This window comes from Dermacentor variabilis, chromosome 4, assembly GCF_050947875.1.
Source record: "Dermacentor variabilis isolate Ectoservices chromosome 4, ASM5094787v1, whole genome shotgun sequence".
In the NCBI taxonomy this organism is placed as follows: Eukaryota; Metazoa; Arthropoda; class Arachnida; order Ixodida; family Ixodidae; genus Dermacentor; species Dermacentor variabilis.
In genome coordinates, this window is record NC_134571.1 from 57,526,872 (window position 1) to 57,549,769 (window position 22,898).

The window sequence follows — 22,898 nt, forward strand, 5'->3', positions numbered from 1 at the left end:
CTACAACTTTTCACTATACCGCCCATTACACTACACCCTTTGGAGCACAGTCACAGGATCCAAACACCAAATACAGGTAATCCTTATTTTAAGATTTCCAGAAACGCAATTTCTCATATGAAAAACATAGACCTCACCTGTACAACACAATTTTAATCTCTTCTCCTTTAGATGCAAACAGAAATTGAGTGCATACATAGGCACAACCTCATACCTGTCAACCGCAAACTTTCGAGGTTCACACTGAGCACACGCCTTTCACCTTTTGTGATATACACATGCACTTTGAAGGTAAATGACGGGTTATCTTCAAATGCAATACACAAACAGCAGTCAATAGCTTTTTTTCTTGCTCTTTTATTCCGTTTTCATGGTGGTCTAAGGCTCGTGGTGGTTGGACTTTCACTGCTGATACAAAGGTGCCAGTATAAAGAACATGTGCCCTCGTGTGACTGATTTGCGAGGTGCACTTTAATCGCTGGACAACAACTAATGTGGCTCTTTGAAACGCACATGCCGTCGTGCGAGAGTTTTGGAGCATCTGAGGCTTTAAAGGTGGCAGTCGCTTTCCATGCTGGCACTTGAGAGAACACGCATTATGAATAGGCTCATATGTATAGCCACCTATACTACTGCTACACATGTGCTGGTTAATGGCTCTGTTCTCTATAAAATGACACAACAAGCTCTACCTGATATCCTCACTGCAACAAGCATGCTCCTACAAGCACCTCTTTCATTTAAGGAGGACCTGAACCACCTTTTATTGGAGTGGAGAAATGCATTTGAAGTTAACACAGGCTATTTCAGAAATACATTGCTGCGAAAAGTACTTCAATAGATTTAGCAGAAGCAGAGTTATTGGCAATCAAACACCCCCTTTCGCCCGCCCCATCTTCGCCCCGCCCATCTTCGCCCCGCCCATCTTCGAACACCTTAAGACATTTTCGTAAATAGAATAAATTTTTTTTAGAATCATTGAACAAAATGAAATCCGTACACTTTTAAAAAATTCAAGAGTCGGCAAGGATACAATCTCAGCAAACAAGCCAAAATTTTAAGACTGCCATTTCAGGTGGCATGACTATAACACAAAAGTGACTTCGCACAATTTCTATCAAGCAGTAGCAATTAATTGCGAAGAAAACAGCTTTTGAACACACCACTAAAAATAATGAAGAGCAAATAACATCTATTGTTTATGCTTCAATTGTGCCTCTTTAATTATGCACATTTAGCGAACAACACACTCTCTACAAGAAAGCTATCAGGATAGCACCTGCTAATGAGTGACCTTAATGGCACACTCGTTACCTTTTGCCAAAAAACTATCAACCATATTTTTCTGGTTCTTTGTTCTAGTAAACATTGATATTAAACGGCCAGAACACACCAGGGCAATAAAACTCAGATGTTCTTGATGCCGTGAAAGCTGACTACCAATCAATCTACAATGCTGCCAATACCTTTCCAAAATAAACTGGGAAATCTTTTTCATCTTCAACAACGTGAGCAAATCCTCCTTGGAGACCGAAATCAACCGAGAAGTAGGGCAGCCCTCTGGGAATCTGTAACATTAAGAAGGATTTTATTAGATGGCATAAGTGAGCAGGACATTTTTTTTTCCCCCTGCTTACAGGTCACAAGATTCATTCCCAGCTATGGGATGCCAGATTCCAATGCAAGTGGAATAATTCTGCCTTTCAGAGACTTTAGGACATGTGGAAGGACCCCGAGTGAACAAGATTCACAGAGCCCATTTATTGCATTCTCCCATAAAGACCACAAGCAAATTTATGATGTCAAAATCAGCTGGCACCTTCCACCCAGCAAACCAACAAAATCTTTACCCACCACTGCTTCCTTTCAGAGAGTCTACAAATGCAATGTATTCTTATACCGTACAAATTTCAAAGTAAATACAAAGACCTGATATATTAAATATGGAGCCACATCTGTGTCATGTATGACTGTGGTCTAACAAGCTGGTTCCCAAACACTCGCAATTCGTGTGCAAATATCAGGGTCATCATGAAACTTTTTTTTTTCCTTTTTTTCCCTACATGCATGGATGGAACATCTTTTGGAGCAATTCTTAAAGCAGAAAATCTTGGTTTAGAAGTAGAATACTATATTGAATTTGGAGCAGGTTAATGTGGGGGAAAAGAACATTTTTGGAGCTGCAAATCTTAAATTTTGAGCAGGACATGCGAGATCTGGAGCAGCTCAATTAATTAAGTGGTCACAACTTTACTTCTTCCTTTTTGCATCAAAAGGGTACTGATATGATATTTATGACTGTTCAATTTTTTGTGTTATATGAAGGTCCTAGAACTCTAAACCACAGAAAATGTTGTGACAAGCCTCACAGCATCACAAATGAATTATTATAACAGCTTTTCTACAGCCAGTATTGGTTTCCTTTCCCAGGAGGATACTGTGTTGTGACATTATGACACGGTATGTGATCACATGGAAGCAGGACACTGCGACGTTTTGACACTTGCTCTGGCTCGCTCAGTCATCCGCTATGCTGCTACGTGGGCCCTCACAATGAGTAGCAGCATATGAAACGACCAAGTAATACAGAACAAGTGTCAAGACATCGCAATGTCCTGCTCCCACGCACTGTGTTGTGGCATCACGACACAATACCCTCCTGGAAACGAAACTGGCTGTATTAAATTATTTATTAAATTATGTACAACACTGTGAGGCTTGCCACTATATTTTCTAAGGTTTAGAGCTCCAGGGCCTCCATTTAACACAAAAAATAAACAGTCAAAGATATCATGTCGGTACCCCCTTTAACTCCTGCAGTCACAGATCTAATTTCCCAATGCGAAAAAGACTGCTGTGTTCCACTTCCTAAAGCTTGCCAGGTACATTGAAGTCCCTATAATTCTAGCTAATAACTCTCACAGCATTTTGGGTCCTGTAACGATGCAAGGCATTTAAACTGAAAGAAACTCTCAGTGTTTGAACAGACAGAGGCGTGAGATTATAATTTTGAGTGAAAATCCCATTTCCGCCTGCCGTTTATATGCAAGTATAACGCCTGAACACAAACTAATATTTTGATCGAACACTGCGGTCCACGCATCCACGTTTTCTCTCTCTTTTTTTCGTGAAATGCTCAGGCTCTCAGCACAGCGCCATCGTATGATAGAGGAATTTCTGCGTATTGTGTATCAGTGGGCGCCACATGATGTGGGCCAACATGACAGTGTACCTGCAGTTATGTTCACGCTTGGCTAGATGGTTGGTTTGCAGACTACAGGCATTCTTCCAAAAATTCGGAACATAATATGTAAAATGCTTTGTAAGCCAGCTAGCTTTCAGCCATTAGTAATGATTTTCTTAATTTACAAGCATGCTGTTGCCCCATGGATGTGGCTTATGCGAAACATTGTGGCATTTGCACTGTGAATGACTACATGCGCTTGTCACTGAACCGAATTCCCTCATCGGCATCACCGAAGCATGTGTTGCTTATCACAGATAATGTTCATACTATATGGTATCAAGGCAGTGAGGTCTGCAGGGCAAGTTCTTTCATGCATTATCACTCTCGATCAGCATTCGGCACAAACATATTCTTCACTTTTTTGAGTTTGCATTTCGACATTAAACATACAAATTTTATTGGCAAATGGCATAGATGTTGAGGCCACTGCCTGACCATAAAAGTTTGTCACAAGGCCTCTTAGATGTGATGCAGTAACTCACGGATTGCAGTGTAGCTTTTGTATAAAAGGGGCTCCTGTTATTTCAGCCCCTTTTCGGATTCAGATTTATTACAGTAATGTGCTACGTTTTAACAGGTACAGAATAAATAGCATGATAGGGCACCCCAAAGTTAAAAACTGTTGGGAGCGGACACCCTAATAAAATATATCATCATCATCATCAGCCTAGTTACGCCCACTGCAGGGCAAAGGCCTCTCCCATACTTCTCCAACTACCCCGGTCATGTACTAATTGTGGCCATGTTGTCCCTGCAAACATCTTAATTTCATCCGCCCACCTAACTTTCTGCCGCCCCCTGCTACGCTTCCCTTCCCTTGGAATCCAGTCCGTAACCCTTAATGACCATCGGTTATCTTCCCTCCTCATTACATGTCCTGCCCATGCCCATTTCTTTTTCTTGATTTCAACTAAGATGTCGTTTACCCGCATTTGTTGCCTCACCCAATCTGCTCTTTTCTTATCCCTTAACGTTACACCCATCATTCTTCTTTCCATAGCTCGTTGCGTCGTCCTCAATTTCAGCAGAACCCTTTTCGTAAGCCTCCAGGTTTCTGCCCCATATGTGAGTACTGGTAACACACAGCTGTTATACACTTTCCTTTTGAGGGATAGTGGCAACCTGCTGTTCATGATTTGAGAATGCCTGCCAAACGCACCCCAGCCCATTCTTATTCTTCTGGTTATTTCAGTCTTATGATTCGGATCCATGGTCACTACCTGCCTTAAGTAGACGTATTCCCTTACCACTTCCAGTGCCTCGCTACCTATCGTAAACTGCTGTTCTCTTCCGAGACTGTTAAACAATACTTTAGTTTTCTGCAAATTAATTTTCAGACCCACCCTTCTGCTTTGCCTCTCCAGGTCAGTGAGCATGCATTGCAATTGGTCTCCTGAGTTACTAAGCAAGGCAATATCATCAGCGAATCGCAAGTTGCTAAGGTATTCTCCATCAACTTTTATCCCCAATTCTTCCCACTCCAGGCCTCTGAATACCTCCTGTAAACATGCTGTGAATAGCATTGGAGATATCGTATCTCCCTGTCTGACGCCTTTCTTTATAGGGATTTTGTTACTTTCTTTGTGGAGGACTACGGTGGCTGTGGAGCCGCTATAGATATCTTCCAGTATTTTTAGATATGGCTCATCTACACCCTGATTCCGTAATGCCTCCATGACTGCTGAGGTTTCGACTGAATCAAACGCTTTCTCGTAATCAATGAAAGCTATATATAAGGGTTGGTTATATTCTGCACATTTCTCTATCACTTGATTGACAGTGTGAATATGGTCTATTGTTGAGTAGCCTTTACGGAATCCTGCCTGGTCCTTTGGTTGACAGAAGTCTAAGGTGTTCCTGATTCTATTTGCGATTACCTTAGTAAATACTTTGTAGGCAATGGACAGTAAGCTGATCGGTCTATAATTTTTCAAGTCTTTGGCGTCCCCTTTCTTATGGATTAGGATTATGTTAGCGTTCTTCCAAGATTCCGGTACGCTCGAGGTTATGAGGCATTGCGTATACAGGGTGGCCAGTTTCTCTAGAACAATCTGACCACCATCCTTCAACAAATCTGCTGTTACCTGATCCTCCCCAGCTGCCTTCCCCCTTTGCATAGCTCCTAAGGCTTTCTTTACTTCTTCTGGCGTTACCTGTGGGATTTCGAATTCCTCTAGGCTATTCTCTCTTCCACTATCATCGTGGGTACCACTGGTACTGTATAAATCTCTATAGAACTCCTCAGCCACTTGAACTATCTCATCCATATTGGTAACGATATTGCCGGCTTTGTCTCTTAACGCACACGTCTGATTCTTGCCTATTCCTAGTTTCTTCTTCACTGTTTTTAGGCTTCCTCCGTTCCTGAGAGCCTGTTCAATTCTATCCATATTATAGTTTCTGATGTCCGCTGTCTTACGCTTGTTGATTAACTTAGAAAGTTCTGCCAGTTCTATTCTAGCTGTAGGGTTAGAGGCTTTCATACATTGGCGTTTCTTGATCAGATCTTTCGTCTCCTGCGATAGCTTACTGGTTTCCTGTATAACGGCGTTACCACCGACTTCTATTGCGCACTCCTTAATGATGCCCATGAGACTGTCGTGCATTGCTGCAACAATAAGGTCCTCTTCCTGAGTTAAAGCCGAGTACCTGTTCTGTAGCTTGATCCGGAATTCCTCTAGTTTCCCTCTTACCGCTAACTCATTGATTGGCTTCTTGTGTACCAGTTTCTTCCGTTCCCTCCTCAAGTCTAGGCTAATTCGAGTTCTTACCATTCTATGGTCACTGCAGCGTACCTTGCCGAGCACGTCTACATCTTGTATGATGCCAGGGTTCGCGCAGAGTATGAAGTCGATTTCATTTCTAGTCTCACCATTCGGGCTCCTCCACGTCCAAATTTTAAGATGTAGCAGTCAATTGCTTACAGGTCCTATACATAATTTAAACGGAGCATTTTATGCAACGAAGGCATTGAGCTATACAGAATCAACATTATCAAAATGGCCTTGGACCATTTTTCTAATGTTAGACACCTTGTGCAAGTACCTGGAGCACCAGGTGAGAAAATATTAGCATTCAACAAAAGCACAGTAACATTCTTACAACATGGGTGCTTCAAATGACTTTAAACTGAATGTCCTTAGACTCAAATACAACTTGTGTGCTACTACAATGTTCCGCCCATGCAAGGCATAGCCCATTCAATGCTTTTGCATTTGCATCTTACAAGTACTTGCACCAGCATAATCAACGCCAGGTGACCGACAGCAAAACGCGTTTGGTTTACCAGCTGCGGCAACGCTGGAAGGTATAATAATGCACACACATTGGCTTCTTGAAGGATAGGTATGAAGCTATGCAATAAATTCCCAATGAAAAACAAGCATAGGTTTGCAGGTGTGTTAACACGCTCGCACATTATCCCACATGAATGAAGTGGAATGCAGGCCGGAATGGCGCAATACTTGACGTCTGCAAGGACTCCCGATATCCTCATGATGGAGTTACTAAAACCCAGGCTATTTACCTAGCTGCCACTTCCCTTTAAAACTGGCCTGGACACGAATTTTCGATTGCGGCACTCAGTGTTGTGGAGCAGCTCAGGCACAATACGAGGCATTGTTATGGTTTCTACACATATTTAAGAACAGTCCAAGCAGTGTGAAATGGCACTGACAAAGGGCAAAGAAAACAGACTGAACAAATGCTGCACTATCAACTGATATTTACTGAAGCAAAACATAATAAATATACCAGAAAATGGGGGAGGGGTTCAGCAAGTCACTAATGCAGCACTCGAACACAATCGGCGCAGCTGTACCACCCCCACCATATACCACCAGGCACTCATAAACCCTTGCACTGACTGCCTATATACATATATATATATATATATACACACAGGCTACTTTATCCGCAGCCTATAAAAGTGTGAAAGTATTTTGTGATGCTACTACAGTTAAAACTTGATATACGAAGTCGGTAAAATCAACAATATGCCTTGTTATGTCGAAGCTTTATACTGAAATTCAATCTTTTATACAGTCGCCGATGAAATTTTCTTGCACGTAAGGGGCCGCAAAGTTTTCAGTATTATCAGACAATCAGAAAAAGTAAATTCGAATGAGAAAAAAGAACTATTCTGTTGAATTTGAGAGCCAACAACGAAAGATAGTTTCTAGCCACACTGACATCAGTGGTACGAAGCAAAGCCAGTCACACTTTCACATCCACTCCACACACATTCCAAATGCCATCTTTTTCGAATTACAGTCCACAGAGTATATTGAAAACCAATTAATTTCTTCCTAGTCCAGATTATACAGTGATTTACCTTAAATTGACTCATTCTAACCAGGCAAGTCCAGGGCAAATGTCACTAACATTGCATTTTCAAGTATCATGTTGACACTGTGCTCTGTTGCTACTGAGCAATGGAACTGGTAGATGCCTTTTGCAGAATATTAGAGAACAGCCCCTTTTGAGATTATAATCAACTGTTTTGTTAAAGCCAGACTAGACAAAGCTCTCTCCAGGAGAAGAAAATAACCACAGCAATTCAGCAAGTTATGAGCCTTTCATCAATTTGGCACAGATGGAATTTTTTATGTCTAGCAGTTGAATTGGTGCTACAGTGAATTCCGAGGCTAAAAGATCAGCAAACTTTAGTGATTCGACCACCTCTGAGCTCGCTTACTGCAACAGCAGCAATCTCACACAGCAGATACTGCCATATTCAGAACTCAATCCTAATCTGAGAATGTTTTCAATGATGGATTCTGATACTAGAAGTTTAGTGATAGCAGCTATACAAATGTGTTATGCACAGATTTCAGACTTTGGCCTAGTGAACTATGTACCAGCTGCAGATAAGGTAACAGAAATTCGTTTATTTTTTTGGTAAATTGATTCCTGTTGACTTGGTTGCAAAGCATAATCAGGAAATTATGGCAATTATAGTGCTTCTTTTTTTCTTGTTACACTTCAGGCTGTAACGTCATTATGCTGCATAATTCACATGTAAGTAAACAACCTTAGATGTCTTAAAGTTAATAGCAATGGCATGCATGAAAATTTTCAGAGGCAAACAATGTCACCTCCTACACAGGCCAACTAATTTGACAGCTCATAGGTTTGAGTCAATACTGAAAGAACAAAAGGTAAGCGTACCGAGTTTCGTAGGCCTTTCTTAGACAGGTCAACAAGCTTTTTGTTTTGAGCCCACTCGCTCTCGCATTCCATTATAGCTTTCTGAAATAAGGAGAGGATCATGTATTTAAAGGATTCAGTGTTCAAACTTGTGCAACACCAGCTATCACAAGCAAAAGAGTTGCTGTGGCTGAAGTGTTTTCAATGTTAGGTATTTTTGGATGCAGAGTTTTCACACATTTGTGCACCTTTAACTAACCTTGAAGTACATTGGTGCCAAGTTTCCAACATCCATGGGCACTGGTATGCACTCTATGACAGCGTGTGGGTGATGACGGAATGCAACAGCTGTCTCCATAAAGACAGTGTCCTTTCCCATCTCCTCAAACATCTTTGTCAATCCTTTTCTAAACACCTAGATAAAAAAAAAATCGGAATAGTGAATGTGCAACATAAAAGCAGGGCTGTTGCAAAGTTAAAGATTTACACAGGTGGTGTCACAAGGAAAAGTGAAGGCTTCATTGTAACCTATCTATAGTCGAAACAGCACAAAAGTGCCTTACTACCCTAGTACCCTTGGGAGATATGTAGCATGTTCCACACTGCAGCTACTTTCATGGAAAGCACACATACAAGGTTCACTATGCAAGTTATTCAGAAAGGTCTCTAGCAGAGACGGTTAAAAACTTCTGAAAAAAATATATTTCCAGATTGTTGCGATTAAATATTAAAACACAAGCTTCACGACTGTAAATTGATCCTTGCTGGTGATTTCAATACCCCTTGTATTAACTGGAGCACATTGGCTTCGTATGGTCGCGACAGGTAAATTGGTGACTCGCTTATTGACTTGGTTTTGTCGTTAGATCTGACACAGATTGTTTGTGGCGTTACCCGCGAAAGCTCGATCCTAGACCTGATTTTTCTTAACGAGAAGTTACTACAAAACGGATATGACTGCCAAATCATAGAAGGTCTGTCCGATCACAAGGGAGATCTGCTGAAGGTTGATGTCACTTGTGAGCGCAACAGACCTGATTTTCGGATTGTTAATGATTTTTCCCATGCTGATGACAATTCCATTGTTGATATTCTAGCATCCTCCTATGACGGTTTTTTTCAATGTAGCAGCATTTGCAGTGTGGACGAGTTGTTTGATATGTTTTGCAACATTGTTAAGAAATGCATCTCGCTGTTTGTTCCCAAAAAGTGTGTGAAACGCAACCCGAGGCACCCTTGGTTTAATAGGGACATTATTAATCTTATCAGGCACCATCAAGAGGCTCTGCAAACGTAAAAACGCGAGTCGGAGCAACCAATGCTCAAAACTGCACCTACTTCAGTCCGAATTAAAAACCAAAATGCACGAAGCCAGACACTTTTATTTCGACACCACGTTATCAACATTCTTGAAAGAAAACCCATCAAAGTTTTAGAAAACGGTGCTTCCAGCTGCTCACGACACTTCATTATTCACCATAAACGATCGCCCTTGCTCTGATCCGGTGATTATTTCCGAAACTTTCAACACTTACTTTCAATCCGTATTTTGTCAGGATGACGGCGTCGATCCCCCTTTTTGCATCAACAACACTTTACCAGAGCTTTCTACTCTCGTTATAACTTATACTGGTGTTCTCAACTTATTACTAACAATTGATACTACAAAAATTTCTGGAGCTGACGGAGTGCCAAACAATTTACAGCGATACTCTGAATGGAACGCCCGGTATTTGACAGTTATATTTAGCAAATCTCTTGAGATGTCGACAGTTCCTCGTGTTTGGAAACAAGCTAACATTATTCCCGTCTTCAAGTCTGGCAGCAAACAGCTAATCACTAACTACAGGCCTATATCATTGCTGCCCACGTGTTACAAACTTCTCGAGCACATGATCCATAAGCACATCATTCAATATTTATCGGCAAATAACTTTTTGTCTCTACAGCAGCATGGTTATTGAGCAGGATTTTCTACAACAACGCAGTTATTAGAATTCGCACATGACATAGCCACATCACTAAATAACCGCGGTCAGCTTAATGCCATCTTTATCGACTACTCAAAAGCATTTGACACGGTAAGCCATAACAAATTGCTTCTAAAACTTGCTGCAATCTTTCCTGGTAATAAACTAAATGACTGGATATCCGATTACCTGCACCTGCGTTTCCAATCCGTCACTTTTAATTACAAAACCTCTTCTATAGCTCAGGTCATGTCAGGGGTGCCGCAGGGCTCAGTCCTCGGGCCACTCCTATTCACCATATACGTTAACGACATTATTGAAGTAGCCAGAAAAACACAAGTGAAAATACGTCTTTACGCAGATGATTGCATGATCTATTCTAACATTCGTACTCTTCGTAATCAAGAAGTGCTTAATAGCGTATTTTCATTCTTTTCAGAGTGGAGTAACGCATGGCAGATGAGCATTAACTTCAGCAAGACGGTGGCAATGTCTTTTACTAATAAGAAACAGCCCCTAAAATTTACGTACAGCACACAAGGATACAGTATTAACGAAGTTAACGAGTTCAAATACTTTGGACTTACTATCACAACTAACCTTAGTTGACATAATCACATCAATATAGCCTGCTCTAAAGCGATGCGAAAACTAGGGTGCCTAAAACGAACTTTAAAACACGGCACTAAAGAGTGCAAGCTTACGGCCTATAAATCACTAATTAGACCTGTTTTAGAGTATGCTTCTGTAGTGTGGTCGCCTTATCGCATAAAGGATATTTCCAAACTAGAATCCATTCAGACAAAAGCTGTTAGATTTATTTATGGCCGTTACGACCGTATGTTTTCACCGTCATCCCACGCACACGCTTTATCACTGAACCCGTTCTCGTTTCGTCGCACGTGTGACCGCCTAATCCTGCTGCACAAAATCGTACAAGGATTGACCAACATTGAAGCGCCTATCTCGCTAACCACACCTACTGCGCGAGTAACCCGACGTACTCACCCATTAAACATAGATCCCTTCGTTCCAAAAATAGATTGCTACAAGTTTTCTTTTTTTTCCACACACTGTTGAATGATGGAATAATTTAGATGGGTCTCTGCGTTCATTGCCGACTAATCAATTTCAGAAAGAACTGCCTAACCATGTTGGTTGACATGTTGTGTTCATAAGTTATGTAACCCACCTCTGCTATGTCTCTAAATGAGATAGCAGTATTTGTAAATAAATAAATAAAATAAACAGTGACTTGCTTTCTTATTTTAAATTTTAAAAAGTTTTCCTGTTATTGCTGCTTTGTTCATGCTCAAATTTCACCTAAGATTATATATTTAGGTGCGCATATAATTTAACACAGAACATGGCACCGTTGCTTGCCTAATTCGTATGGAAAACATTAAAAATAACTGTCATACAAGCATAATCAAGCTGCTGCATGGTCACAGACGGTTTGATCATCTGTCGGCAACTGAAGAAAACGGCATAAGTACAATATGCAACCAGGAAACTTTGTGAACCAAGCTGCTTCACGTTTCATGTTTTAATAATGTGAAACTGTTTCGTGGTCTTAAAAGATAAGAAAAAATTATTTCATGTATTAAAAGCTGGTCAGTCTTGGTGTGCAGGTGCAGGCTTCCAAGCCAGCAGTTCGAATCTCGTTTCTGGCCACATCCCAGAAAAAAATTTCTTTCTGTTTCTAATAGCAGCGACAAACACCAGGTTTCTGGCAAAAATCTATGGCCACAAAACTGAGTCTGCAAGTTTAGTAAATGCTTTTGTTGTTAAATACATCATCAAAAAGGCAAACGAATGATAAGTATGCAGAAAGCGTGATCCTCATTGCTAATACCAAAATCGCACACTGACTACCTTAAATTAGATTAAAAAAATTGATAAACATTCATACAACTCCTATTTCCAAAACTTTGTCAACTTACCTGCACCTCAAGCCACACATCTTCGTCAAGCAATGTTCCACAAGCAATGTGTGCTTGTGGGACAATCAAACAGTGGCCCTCAGTCAGTGACTGATACGGTGGTAAACATAAGTAAGCCTGGAAAGTAAATGAAGAATGGTACGAAATGAAAAATAAAAACAACCTGTCATGCTACACTTCTTCCAATGGTTTCCATCTAATTTATACTAAGTGGATACTTTTTCATTCACTGGGTAAAAAAGAGCAGCTATGAAACTTGCAAACATCCTTATAGTTTTAATCACAAATATTGCTTTGCAGCTCTATGGTCATATATTTGTGCACAGCATTATAGCACTTTCCATATCAGTAATTGTTACACAAATAAAACTGCAGCAAGTAGCCACCACTAGACTATCAGCGTTGACGAGAAGTTCCAGTGTTCAACTCTGTAAGTCAACTAAAACATCAGCCACTTCACAGGGAACATGAACATTAAATGTTACCAAGAAGATGTAAATATAAATCTTTTGTATAAAGGCTTCCTCTGTTTGTACATCATACCACTGATTAATTGATTGCCTAGTTGATTCATGGCGTATAACTTCCTAATGCAACATTTGGGCTATAAGAGATGCCGTAGTTGAGGAATTCTGGTTAATTTTCACCATCTGGGGTTCTTTAATGTGCAGTTAAATATAAGTGCACAAGTGTTTTTTTGCATTTCACCCCCATCAAACTTGGACACCACAATTGGGAATCAAACCTGTAACCTTGTGCTCAGTAGCACAATGCCACAGCCACTGAGCCAGGGTTCCAGACAACTACCATCTCATTAATGTGCTGCTGTGCTGGCTAGGAAGGCCATGTCAGCCACTCGTTGCGGTGGTGCTTGCTAGTTACAACAACCTGTTCTTTTCTATGCTTTCTTTTGGTGCTATGGGCCTCCCAGTAGAAAATTCGTATGACCGCAACATTCATATGGGGACAGATTACCAGCGAAGCTGCGTAGGCTACATACATGTGCTGCATACATTATGAAATCATACATCTTTCTTATATGGCACCACACTACACCGACACAAGTGCCGCCGTGATCACCGCACCTCCCATACATCTGCCACAACCGCTGGTGCAGATGTGCCGGCATCTCCAACGCGCATGACATTATAACGACAGAAGCCCAGGCCGTGTGCAAAGGTGCCATCGCCACACTCCTTACCCCTCTCCACTACCAACCTCCATTGTTGTAGCGCTGTCGCCACACTCTTTCCCCTATCCCCTACCTGTCTGCATTCTCCGGCACCTTTGATGCACATGACGTTAACCACAGAAGCCTAGGCGACGTGCACAGGCGCCAGCACCACAATCTCTTCCCTTCTCCCCCTACCCTTCTCTTTTGTTGCGGCGCTGTCATCACGCTCAATCCCCTTCTCTCCTACTCATAACCACTGCTGCAGCGCCGTCACCACACTCTTTCCCTCTCCCCCAAATGGTCGGCTGTGTGCGCATTCCTGTCTGCGATACGGACGCAAGGCGCCCAGGGTACCTCCTCAGGGAACGCATACAGATGGTGCATATGGGGGCTAGAGGTACACAGCTGTGCTGTAAAAGTACTGCATGCATGAGAAATTGAAACAAAAGCCCAAAAAACAATCACTCAGCCTACCAGGACATTCACGTCAACAGAGTTTCCTTAAAGGGAAGTTAACTAATAAACTGGCAATGTTATTGTGATATTATACTGCAGTTTTGGCACAACACAGCTCTCCTACAATGCAGGCCAGAGAATGAAATGCTACAAGCACATTGTCATGTGCATGAGTGCATAGTTTTCTTTTTGGCCCCTCAGAAATATCACCCAAGGTGAATTCCTCGTGCACATATTTTTTCAGTAACTTGTGCTTTTGTATAATGAAAAGAGCAATCATAGCAGCAAGCCGCAGTGTCACATGCATTATCCAGCAACAAGAGAATTCACATTAACTCCTGCAGACCACAGTAAGTATATGAAATCAATGAAATTAAGGTTGGTGTTAGCAGGAACACTAGTGAATCAAGAAAAATGCAAAATTACATATTGCTGCAGTCTCGCTTAAGGACATATTTTGTTCACCAGAGCTCTTTCATAAGCCGACTAGATTAGGGACCTTAATTTAATCTCCTAGAGACTCAATGTGCTTCCACAATTTCTTTTATTTTTTTCATGTTTCATTTTTTTCCCTTCTCCTGTCCTCTTCCTTCTAAAGTTATTTTGTATCTGATTCCTTGGCACAGAGAGTTTAGTGCATAGGTAGTTATGTACATGCCAGCAGAAGTGTGGGTCACTGTCCAAGAGCTCTACATTTTGCGACTTCTGATAAAGCGAACAGATCTGCAATAATAAACTACATCTGTCTTGCTGCATTTAGTGCTGCTAGCACCTACTCTTACACAGTCAGGCACCTTTCCTGCCTCAACTACAAAAAAAGCAGAAAAGTGGACAGTGATCATACCAGCTCAACTCAAGACAGATGTGCTCTCCCAAATTTATCAAGTGGCAGATACAAGCGAAGTGTTATCACAATGAGCCTCACAGCCAGCTGTTTTCTTTTTTCATCACTGCACACAGTTACTAGACAAAAATTTCTCCGAAGCAGGATATCTGACTTTTTTATTTCTCATTAGATCATGAAACGAAAACACTATCCATGGAGGACAGCTTTTCTCATGAATCAGCCTGGCCAGCACAAGAAATAGCCATGCAAATGTCTTGTCCAATAATTATAATGCCATATTGTGGTTATTTCAAGAAATGTTGTACAGCCAAGGACAAAGAATTTCAAGAAATAGAAATATCTTCACCAGCTAGACTTGTTTTCAAGGAGCAAATGTGACAGAAGCTGATTGGTGAGCTGAACTCACTGTTAACACAGGAATAGCTAAGCGATCGTGAAGCTCCATATGGAACTGAAAATGTGTAACTCACCCGTATGCCTATGGCGATGATCAGGTGTTTCTTCATTTCATGGCTGTCGAGGCAGTATTTACATTTCTCTAATGCTTTAGACATGTGCTTATGCTCTGTCAAGAAAAACGAAACAATGGTATTTTAGATTAGTTTTCAAGCACGCTAACGTAATGCATATACTTCCTCTGATAACAAAGCTGCTATACAGCCAATTTAATTAATTCAATGTCATTAAACTTTTGCCTTAAGATCTAAGGCTTCGACTGGGGCTAGTTGGTATGACATCGTTCTGTTTACTGCGCTATGCTGTTGCACAGTTATACAACGTACACGTGTGTCAGTTCCTTCTTAGTTTCTTTTTTGTCTCTTGTGTAACAGTATAAAGCAGTAAACAGAACAACTTAAAATCTGATTGCATTCCAATATTGCAATGGGCACCTATAGATTTATGCACAGAAAGAAAGCCCATCATTTCAACGTTACAATAGTAGATGTCAAAAAAACAAGTCAATCAATTCAAAACTGAAATATTAAGTGTTGTTTAAAGTGAATGAGAGAAAATCAGTTACAGGCAACACCTTGTCTGTGCCAAATGGGCAGTCAACATTTGATTCGAAACACAGTAGAACCTTGTTAATACATTTTGGAAAGAACTAACTGTAATATGCATGACCCAAAGTCACAAAAGAATTTGGCAGAAGATGTAGTCAATATCTACGTAATGCAAAGTGTAGTGCGAATCATTGCAGTGTGAGACGCCAATGTGCACCGAGCTGGTGGAGCATGAGTGGCCCAAAATACGAGTTGTTTTTGCCACTTCAGCAAGCTTACATTCGCACTCCTCGAATTAGTAGCTTCTTCGGATGGGGCGTTCTGGTGAGAAGTTTTGACATGCCCACACACGAGATGCTGACGCGATGCACTCAAGCAGGTGGAGTCAAACAACCAAAGATGTGCATTGTCATTTTCCCATTTAAGCCAGTAACTATAAACAGAAATGAAATCGAACTGGTGGTGACACCATCATACAATGCCGCTAGACCGATACATGACGTTCACTTTGCGCCGCCTGCAGCAGGAAATGGTGCTTCATTTCAGTTGTTGCATATTAAATGAATGCAGTATGCTTCCAATGGCACTGCGCCACATGCGCTGTGAAAGAGATAGCTGAAGTTGCTTATCGCCATAGGGTTGGCGGCGATAGCTGTGAATGCAACGATAGGCAAGGTTATTTGCTGCTGTTGGAAGAGTAAACTGAGTGCATGCCAGCATATTCAAGTGACACAGGCGGGCAAGTACTGCAGGGAAGCTGCCACAGCAGGTACCTACTGCTTTTGATTGTGCTTGCCTCATGCCATTTCTTGTTCACGTGGGATCTAGCGGCCAGGAAATGTATCATGCGAATGCAGTTTAGCAATGTACTGAATGTTGGTACAGAATGATCGTGTTTTCCGGGAACATAGTAACCAGTAATAAAGCATAACTGTATTGGGTTTGTTTCACTGTTCATGTTTTGTGTCCTCAACAGTGACCACTGGCCTCGGAAAATCGCATGAAATGAGATTGTATCAACAAGGTTCTACTGTTTACAATAAGTGTGATATGTGGAATGTTAACTGCACATTCATTCACAATAATTTTTTTGGAGGTCAGCACCAGGAATGACAAATGCGGTGCCCTCGATTGATCACTCACCAGTTTTTCATGATGAGAGAGAGAGAGCAATGGCAATTTATACTGCCTTAAAGAAAGAAATTTTATTTCATCCCACCGACATTAGACTGAACATCACTCATTCTTTCAGAAGCCTCATTAGCAATATCAACAGCCCAAAGCATCTGATATTCAGTGCTATCTACGGCACTTGAGATACAGTACTTCCTAAACACGCCTTGCGGACAACGGTAGCCTAACAAACTTATGGAATGGTCACAAAGCTACCACAGCATCTACAGCTGCAGCAACGTCTGGGTTGAATTGGATAACAGACATTTTTAATGACAATGTAGTTTTTGAGTGTACCCAAATCTAACAAGCAAGTAAATTTTTTATTAAGTTTGTCCTGAAAAAATATGGAAGGCTATTGAATGTCTAGTTGATGTCGATGAAAGACAATCTTCCATATTGTCCATAAAGGAAGGAAAAACTGAGGAGAGGTGGCCCTGACATCACTCTTTGTGAAGGCCAGTGACGCTGGAAGCTGAGATTACTCAGCCATCTTGACAGGGCAGAATCTCTTCTCATTTACATTTCTCGCCTTCGGCGTGCAACCACGCCAGGCTGCATGGACGTGCACGCACCGTAATAATCCGACCAACGGATCCAAACTCAGTTTATCACCTCATGACACCATTGACTAAGTAATTTCGTCTGCATAGTGTGCTCTAGCGTTGAAAGGAGTCCACAATAAACTCCACAAATTAGACCGAGGCCAATCTTCCATGCTACTTTTGCTGGCTTTTCTGAAAATAATTCTGTGCATTCTTAATGCACTGCAAGAATGCACAGGAGATGACCAGCAGTACAGTTTACGCACATCATGACATATGGCTTGCCCATCTGCAGTTTACGAGAACAAATATGTATGCTGGTTGTGGCTTTATAGGTATCATTTTACTTTATTGAACAAGTTTCAGGCAGCTGTGCACCGCAGAGATGTGACGAGCCACAGCGCGCCAATGAAGAGGCCAGCAGAGGAGTAGTACCTCGTTACGGATTTACGTACACTGACTGCAGCCTGAGGCCTATTGTTCTCATTGTAAGTGAAGCTTCACAGAAACAATGTTCTGTGGTATCCTCCATGCAGTGCCGAACAGAAAGGCATACGTGTGTGGCTAGCACGTGGATTGTGCCTACATGTGACCATCAGCCGTTTGATGTGCGCGCAGGCAAAGATTATTCTGCTGAGCCTTGTTCACTCTTGCATTGCATCCGCAAACTGTTACTTCCATGCACCCATCTAGCACACACATAAGATGTCTGCAGTAAGCAGGATTTGGTCCCTTTATTACTCACAGCATCCATTTCTTTCCCATCCTTTCACATGGCTGTTTTACGTGCCGTAACTGCAGCGTCTGCTGTCGAAAGCAGGAACACTGCACAGGTGTCACTGAGCTGCGAGGCGTTTATCATACATATTGTGAAGCAGAGCGGTTTCAGCGTGTGACGAACGTTAGCACGAATCCATCAAAGATGGCAAATTTATTCCCAGATCCTATTCATCCTATTCCCAGATCCTTGATCCATAGCGTGGTACATGGCGTACGGCATTGCATGGACACTCGTTACATACTTTTTACTACTTTCAGTCACACCTGAGCACACACCACACACTTGAGCGCACGCCACCATAACAAAACTGCCATTGTGCCTGGACAATATGGCCGCTACAGCGAAAAAATACCATGTGACTTCCTCCACACTTTTCTCCTAGCGTGTGGAGTGGGTAAGGCTTCTCCTCAGCTTTTTCCTTCCTTCATGGTATTTTCAAACGATTCTCAACTCAAAGCTCTCCCTCCACTCCAACAAATTGAGCGCAGTGCCACCCCTCGACTGATGAAGAATTTACACTTTGAAAGATTTGCCTTGGATGATCACGAAGCTCACTGACCACTTCTGTCGAGCGGTGGCACTGCTATTTACATTCCCGAGTCAAAGTGCAGTGTTAAATGGCGATACATTTTAGAATATACAAGAGAATGTCTTCCTAAGCCAATTGGGAGTGAGAACATGGCATTTGAACTATAGAATATATACTGAGGCCTGCAGCACCACAAACAACAGTGTCTGCGTCTTCGACCAAAGGTGCAGCAGTGTCTCAAAACACTTGCTGTTCCAAAGGAGGAATGCGAGAACATCTCCTGGTACCACCGGTACCAATAGCACCAGGAGCAATAGTACCATATCTATTTTCGTGATCGACACGCATTTTTATAATGCACTCTTTGAGGTTGGCCCACAAAAGAGGCTAGAAACACACCCGATACGGAAGGGTGGGGGTAACTTGCCAAGAAAAATATTTTCTTTAAAGGGGCCCTGAACCACCCCTCGGGCTTGGTGAAATAACATAGTCTGCAGGTAGCATACGCTGTTGTGAACATCTCAGCCAAGTTCTGCTGTCGCACACGGTCTGTGGAGCTCGCAAGCGGAGTGCGAAGTCGCCTTTTTCTCAAACGCACTCGTTTCAAAAACCCCATGATCCTCGCTCTTTTCTGTGTGCTTTATTTCGTCATAAAGCACACTCCAATACGCGGCTGCTATTGGTCGCTGCGCTCGGCTACACCGCGGCCGCGGCGAGGTGCCGCCACGAGTTTAGTGGCTAAGCACACTGCGGCTCTCTGAGGACAGCCGCGTTTCGCTTACGTTTAGCGCAGCATAGGCACCAAATCGGAAATTCGAACTGCGCGCCACGGTGACGTCTCCACTGTCGCCTTCGCAGTGCAAGGCATTAGAGGAGGAAGGGGAGCACAGCGAGGCCGTGTTTGATTGCCGATAACTCCGCTTCGGCTGAATGCATTGAAGTACTTTTTTGCGGCAAAGTGGTTCTTAAATAGCCTATCTTCACTTCAAATGTCTTTCTCCACTTCGATAAAAAGTGGTTCAGGGCTGTTACGTTTCGCCTACGACGCGCGGTTTAGCCGGCGCGACTACAACAAAGCGGCACACATTTTGGCCCGTTCGGCGTCGCCGCTACGCCTCCCCGCCAAGCGCGTCCAGGCATGTTCCGATGCCACGTGTCTTCATGTGCGTGTGTGAGTGTATGTGCCATTGTGCCCGACCGGCGGCGACACGACAGTAGGAGTCACCTTCTCCCCATTGTGCCCGACCGGCGGCGACACGACAGTAGGGGTCACCTTCTCCTCCCCATTGTGCCCGACCGGCGGCGACACGACAGTATGCGTCACCTTATCCCATTGTACAGTCACGTGCTCGTCTATAGAGGGGTTCCTTCTTGCCCTCAACTGCGAGAGTATAAAAACAGCTGCCCCCGGACGCCAAAGGGAAGGCTCCGATTTCTTCTGTTGAGTAAAGTGCACTCCCGTCTCTCTACTTCGGTCAACCTGACCGCCAACTCTTTGCGATGATAGAATAAACAAGTTGTTTTGTTGTTACCAGTCGACTCATGCTTTGCCGGGACCTTCGGATGCTTCCAGTTGTACCCCAGGCCGCCAGGCCAACGCTACCCTTGGGGCTTGCGACCCAGGTGCAACCACGGGCGTCAGCGCCGAGTTCCCAACAACTCGCGCCAGCGGTGCGATTACAACAACTGTCTGCCAGCGGTGAGATCGCGACAACGGAGGCCAGCAGCGAAGAGATGCAGTTGACTGTATGCTGAGCAGCTCAACGACGATCCGGGAGCAGTGCAACGAGCCCTGTGTGATGACTGGTTGCCTGCAGCGGAACGACTGCGCTGAACTCTTGGCTGCGAGGTTTGGTGAGTGCGGGACTTTCTTCTTCTGAGCTTTGCCAGGCTTTTGTTAGTGTCAGAAACGGAGCTGGTAATTGTGGTTGTCGTTGCTGCCGGGTTAGATTGCGGCAAGACAATAATAGGCAGTAGAGAAAGCAGCATTCAGAGCAGCCATGGATTTGAAGTCGTTGCGCAAACCGAAGTTGTTGGAGCTTGCAAGAGAGTTGGGTCTGGATGTCTCAGACAAACTCAGAAAACCAGAACTGCTAAAGGCTATTCTTGAGTTAGAGGCTGAGGATGACGAGCTGTCGGAATGCCTTGAGACTATTGAGGAGAGGTCAAAAAGACATGAGCGCGAACTTAAAGAGCAAAAAGAGAGACAGGAGCGCGAACTTAGAGAGCAAAAAGAGAGACAGGAGCGCTAACTTAAAGAGCAGAAAGAAAAAGAAGAGCGCGAACACGCTTTGGAAATGAAGCGTCTCGAGGTAGAGATGGAACGCGCTCGTAATGGAAGTCAGGCACACGGTGCAGGAGAACGCGTATTGTTCAAAATGACTGACCTGATGCGGCCGTTTAAGCTTGGAGAGGACATTGGTTTGTTCCTGGTTATCTTTGAGCGAACGTGCGAGAAGCAGGGGTTCTCTCGGGAAACGTGGCCACAGCGCTTGCTCACTTTGTTACCCGGCGAGGCGGCCGACGTAGTCGCTCGCTTGGATAGAGAGGAGGCAGAGGATTTCGACAAAGTGAAATCGAGTCTGCTAAAAAAGTACAGGCTGTCAGCGGAGGCGTTCCGTCGGAACTTTCGGGAAAATGAGAAAGGCAGAAGTGAGTCATACACAGAGTTTGCGTACAGGCTTATGTCAAACATGCAGGAGTGGCTCAAAGAAGAGAAAGCGTTTGGTGACCACGAGAAAGTTCTGCAGTGTTTCGGGCTAGAACAGTTTTATAGTCGGTTACCGGAGAACGTGCGGTACTGGGTCTTGGATAGGCCAGACGTTTGTACGGTGGCTAAAGCCGCTGAGCTAGCCGAGGAGTTTGTGACGCGTCGGGCTCGCGGAGCTAAGGACGGTCAAAAGGGTGAATTTGGCTCGAAGTTTGAGAGGCCGAAGTTCACACCCATGAGAGCAAAGGGGAACACACGTAGTGCGGATGCGAGTGAAAGCAGTGCGACCGAACCTAAGGAGGCGGTGGCAGCCGAAGCCGAACGCAGAAAGCGGTTCGAGATGAGGCAAGCGCGCGTTTGTTATACGTGCCAGAAGCCGGGTCACTTTTCGGCGCAGTGTCCGGAAACAACACCAAAAGTTGTGTTTTTTTCATTATGCAGCACTGACGAGAACATGAAGCTTCTCGAGCCTTACATGCGAGACCTCCTCGTGAACGTGAAAGAGTGCCGAGTGCTTCGCGATTCCGCAGCTACGATGGATGTAGTTCACCCCTCTTACATAGAACCCCATATGTTCACGGGCGAGTGCGCATGGATCAAGCAAGCCGTGGAAGCTCATAGCGTGTGTCTGCCGGTAGCAAAAGTGCTTATTGAAGGACCTTTCGGAGCGCTTGAGACGGAGGCGGCAGTGTCATCTATGCTGCCCCCCCAGTACCCGTACCTATTTTCAAACAGGTCCGATCACCTCCTGCGCGAGAAGGGGCTTTTGTTTGGTGAGGCTAGCGTTCAGGCCTTAACCAGATCGAAGGTTCGGGAGCTCGCTGCAAAGGCGGTAGTTGCGGGGCCGACGTTATCAAACAATGAGAAAGGGTCAGAGGCGCAGCAAGCCGATATTCAGAGCACGCCCGAACTGAATAAACTTGAGTCTGTAACGTTAAAGGCACCAGATACCGGAGAGGAAAATCCTGATGCGGGAAAGTTAGAAAAGCTATCTGCAGATTTGCTCATCGCGCCTACGTCAGACGGACTTGATAGGTTGCTAAAAGTCAGCCGGTCGGCTTTGATAGCCGAGCAAAAGAAGGATGGTAGCCTAGAAAACATACGCTGCAATGTCAAGGAAGGTATCGCCAGGAAAAATGCACGTTTTGTGGAAAGAGCTGGAGTCCTGTACCGGAAGTATCTAGACCGCAGAGGAGTGGAGTTCGATCAGCTGATCGTTCCTCAATGCTATCGTCAGGATCTGTTGCGCTTGACGCATGGGGGTTCGTGGTCCGGACACCTTGGAGTTAAGAAAACTAAGGACCGTCTCTTGCAAGAGTACTATTGGCCAGGGTGTTTTCGGGACGCAGACCATTTCGTGAGGACGTGTGA

At 43.5% G+C, this 22,898-nt stretch overlaps 1 protein-coding gene across 1 annotated transcript in view; it reads right to left on the minus strand.

Annotated features, from left to right (window-relative positions):
• LOC142579197 (CWF19-like protein 2) overlaps positions 1-22,898 on the minus strand; it is a 35,843-nt gene that overhangs the window by 1,545 nt on the left and 11,400 nt on the right. The window contains exons 12-16 of the mRNA XM_075689173.1: positions 15,256-15,350; positions 12,309-12,425; positions 8,655-8,810; positions 8,417-8,497; positions 1,467-1,568 (exon numbers count right to left, since the gene is read on the minus strand). Coding sequence (XP_075545288.1) covers positions 1,467-1,568; positions 8,417-8,497; positions 8,655-8,810; positions 12,309-12,425; positions 15,256-15,350 — 551 coding nt within the window. The remainder of the gene's footprint in view (positions 1-1,466; positions 1,569-8,416; positions 8,498-8,654; positions 8,811-12,308; positions 12,426-15,255; positions 15,351-22,898) is intronic.